Below are 3,400 nucleotides of genomic sequence, written 5' to 3' on the forward strand. Positions count from 1 at the left end.
GTTACATTTCCGACGAGTGCTTGTGGTGTTCGGCCAATCACAATGCACTGGGTCAGCTGGCCAATCAGAGCAGACTGCACTTGTCAAAGGAGGGACTTTGTAGAAAACGAAGCGTTTGAGAGAGGCGGGGCATAGAGGACCTACAATAATGTACAGTATTTGAAAAATAATGTGTTTTTTGAACATTAAAGCATGTCAACATATTCTGTTACACCAAATACACAAAATAATGATCTTTAAAAAAAGCATCATATGACCCCTTTAAACACAGCTAAACCTGTGTCTTGCGCATAAGGATTCAGATCTTCAACCTTCGAGTTACAGGTCAAGACTTTAACCATTAGGTCACACCAACGCCTACATACCCGTTATGCACAGCAGCTCTTGGGTCCTGGCTGCTCTTGACCTTTACCATGATGAGAGAGAAGAGCAGGAAGAACATAGCCATCCCAAAGCACACACGATACACAGCCTTATAGCCCACCAGCACATCGCAGTTCACATGACCTTGCACTCCCGGGATGGACGACCCCATTCCTCCTTCACAAAAGCCTGGAATCTGCAGTGATGTTACGAATAAATGATCAGATTGCTTCAGCTGCAACCCTGTAAAACGAATGCAAAACTTTAATTTCCAAGAAACGCTCAGGATTGCTGGGTCACCTTCTTCAGATGCTCCTCCATGCCTGGCATGAGCATGATGCAGGCGATGCCCACACCCACCAGCATAAAGAATGCATAGATCAGCCGAGTGACTGTGGAGTTGTTTCCACTTGGGCAGCATCTGCACAGCAGGCAGGGAGCACTGCCACAAAGGCAAGGAATCTGCAGTGAAGAAGAAAAACATGTACATTAAAGGTGATGTAAGCCATTTCAGATATTTTGAACTTCAGCTACAAACTCCCTCTTCAGATCACAAGACTGTTTTTTTTTTTCAGACCCTAGGGCTGTCATCTTTTTTTCATTATTTTTTGGCTATTAATTGATAAATGACACCCTTTTTAACACAAAAAGAAGCGGAATATTACATACAAGTTCATTTTGCCATTACAACAGCATAATGTAACATATGAAAGATGGGCAATTAATGCTTTTGTGACTCACATTAGTGTTTAAAAAATTGTCTAATTAAAGAGGCCTCATCCTTCATTTGTACACCAGGCAAAGCTTGTGGCTAAATCTGTCTGGCTTTACATAACAAAAGAGTTTAGATGTGATTAAAGAGGACATTAAATCCCTCCTAAAATAAATGTCTGGATAAGCATCTTATAAACATATTCACACTACTAAATATTGGAGTCCTTAAGAACATTAAGATTTTGATTTATTTATCTTGTCATTGTGGTTTTGTTTTTTTAAATAAGTCTCTTACGCTCAACGGGGCTACACTTATTTGGTCAGTATTTAGTCAGTATTGTCAAAAATTATTACAATTTGAAATAATGGTTTTCTCTTTTAATACATTTAATATCAAGGTATTTAATATTAATATTTTAAAATGGAATTTATTCCAGTGATGGCAGAGCTGAATTTTTTTGAATAATATCTGCAAAAAATAAATAAAATAAATACAAAAAAAGCATAAACGTTAACTTTACTAAGTGTTATTGATCAGTAAATACTGCTACATAGCCTCAGGCCCCATGTTTCCTCATCTCTCCTGTCTGTCTGTGTCTCTGTGTCTGTGTCTCTGTGTCTGTGTCTCTGTGTCTGTGTCTCTGTGTCTGTGTGTCTGTGTCTGTGTGTCTGTCTCTGTGTGTCTGTCTCTGTGTCTGTCTGTGTGTCTGTGTGTGTCTGTGTGTCTGTCTGTGTGTCTGTGTCTGTGTGTCTGTGTGTGTGTGTCGGAAGGAGGGTCTTTGTAGAAAACGAAGCGTTTGAGAGAGGCGGGGCATAGAGGACCTACAATAACGTACAGTATTTGAAAAAGAATGTGTTTTTTGAACATTAAAGCATGTCAACATATTCCGTTACACCAAATACACCAAATAATGATCTTTAAAAAAAAAGCATCATATGACCCCTTTAATAATTTTTGGAATTGTAATATTTTCAGGATTCTTTTAGGAATATAAAGTTCAAAAGATCAGATTTATTAATTTATTTTATGTCTCATCATTGCATAATACTTGTTCATGAATAAAAGTTCATGTGAAGTGTTACTGAACAGTAAATAGTGTTACATAACCTCGGGCCCCATGTTTCCTCATCTCTCCTTCGTGTGTTTTTCATGAACTGACATCTAATCGGTGTTTTGATGTCGCAACACCTGAAATCCTAGCAAACATGTGATCTTTGAAAAGCTCATGTTATGGTGGAAGATCATCTATGTGTGTCCAATTTAAGATCATAAGTGTGTCCCATTTAAACCCACCCCCCAAAAAATCAAACAATAATTAGCTGTCATGATCACAATTGCCGACCAAATAGTTTATCTACGAGTAACGTTATTAGGCTGCAATTACGAGTACAAGTAGTAATAATGTCACTTAGTAATACAAATTACATAAATATTGTTGTGTATTAATACAAAAACATTTTGTGCTTCATCACAACAAGGGAACCACCCAACATGGCATTGTACATCTAGAAAAGCAAAACAACTGATTTAAATCAAACCAAAACATGATGAAATTAATTAATATGTTGTTGTGTGTTATTCTTTGTAAATATTCAAAAGATTCAGTGTGTTTTATGAATTAAGAGCATCGTGAAGGGCCCAGACACCATTTTCTATTTCGTTTTTTTTCACCTGCATCACATGATAAACTCGCTAAAAACCAAATAGTTATTTTACTTCGCACATCTATACGATTTCATTTATAGTTCATCAGTATATTAATATGTAAACTTACCCAACTGGCCATGGAACAAAGCCCAAGTACGGCCCCCATGTTCAGCGCTGATGTGCGATGTTTCTCCGGACGGGTTTGAAAATGGACGCTGTGTGTTTACATTGTAGCTCCGCTGTCTGATGAAGCCGGAAACCACAGGTTACTTTCACTTTCCACATTTCAAAATAAAACGGCGGTCTTTCACGCAGACAAGTTACAAAGAAGGCGCTGGAAAAAGTGAAAAATGTTACATTTTTGATACCACAAACATGATACCTGTTTCTGATGCAGAAAAGCTAGTTCATGCATTCATGACCTCTAGACTGGACTACTGTAATGCACTGCTAGGTGCTTGTCCTGCATCTTCAATAAACAAGCTACAGGTAGTCCAAAATGCAGCGGCTAGAGTCCTTACCAGGTCAAGAAAATATGATCATATTACGCCAATTTTACACATAAATATTCATTATTGCAGTCTGTTACAAAAGTTACCTGAGGACAAAACAAGGAAGTCTCTTCAAATAATGTAAACCATTGACCTCATTTTACATAAATGTAGACTTTTTGAA

At 37.6% G+C, this 3,400-nt stretch overlaps 1 protein-coding gene across 1 annotated transcript in view; it reads right to left on the reverse strand.

The window, feature by feature from the left end:
- The window catches only part of LOC107602188 (serine incorporator 1-like), a 15,946-nt gene extending 12,999 nt beyond the window's left edge, over positions 1 to 2,947 (reverse strand). The window contains exons 1-3 of the mRNA XM_016294619.1: positions 2,853 to 2,947; positions 664 to 825; positions 366 to 559 (exon numbers count right to left, since the gene is read on the reverse strand). Of these exons, the coding sequence (XP_016150105.1) occupies positions 366 to 559; positions 664 to 825; positions 2,853 to 2,891 (395 nt within the window). The 5' untranslated portion in view covers positions 2,892 to 2,947. The remainder of the gene's footprint in view (positions 1 to 365; positions 560 to 663; positions 826 to 2,852) is intronic.
- Positions 2,948 to 3,400: the final 453 nt, after the last annotated feature.

This window comes from Sinocyclocheilus grahami, unplaced genomic scaffold (assembly GCF_001515645.1).
Source record: "Sinocyclocheilus grahami isolate Dianchi unplaced genomic scaffold, SAMN03320097.WGS_v1.1 scaffold321.1, whole genome shotgun sequence".
Taxonomy (NCBI): domain Eukaryota; kingdom Metazoa; phylum Chordata; class Actinopteri; order Cypriniformes; family Cyprinidae; genus Sinocyclocheilus; species Sinocyclocheilus grahami.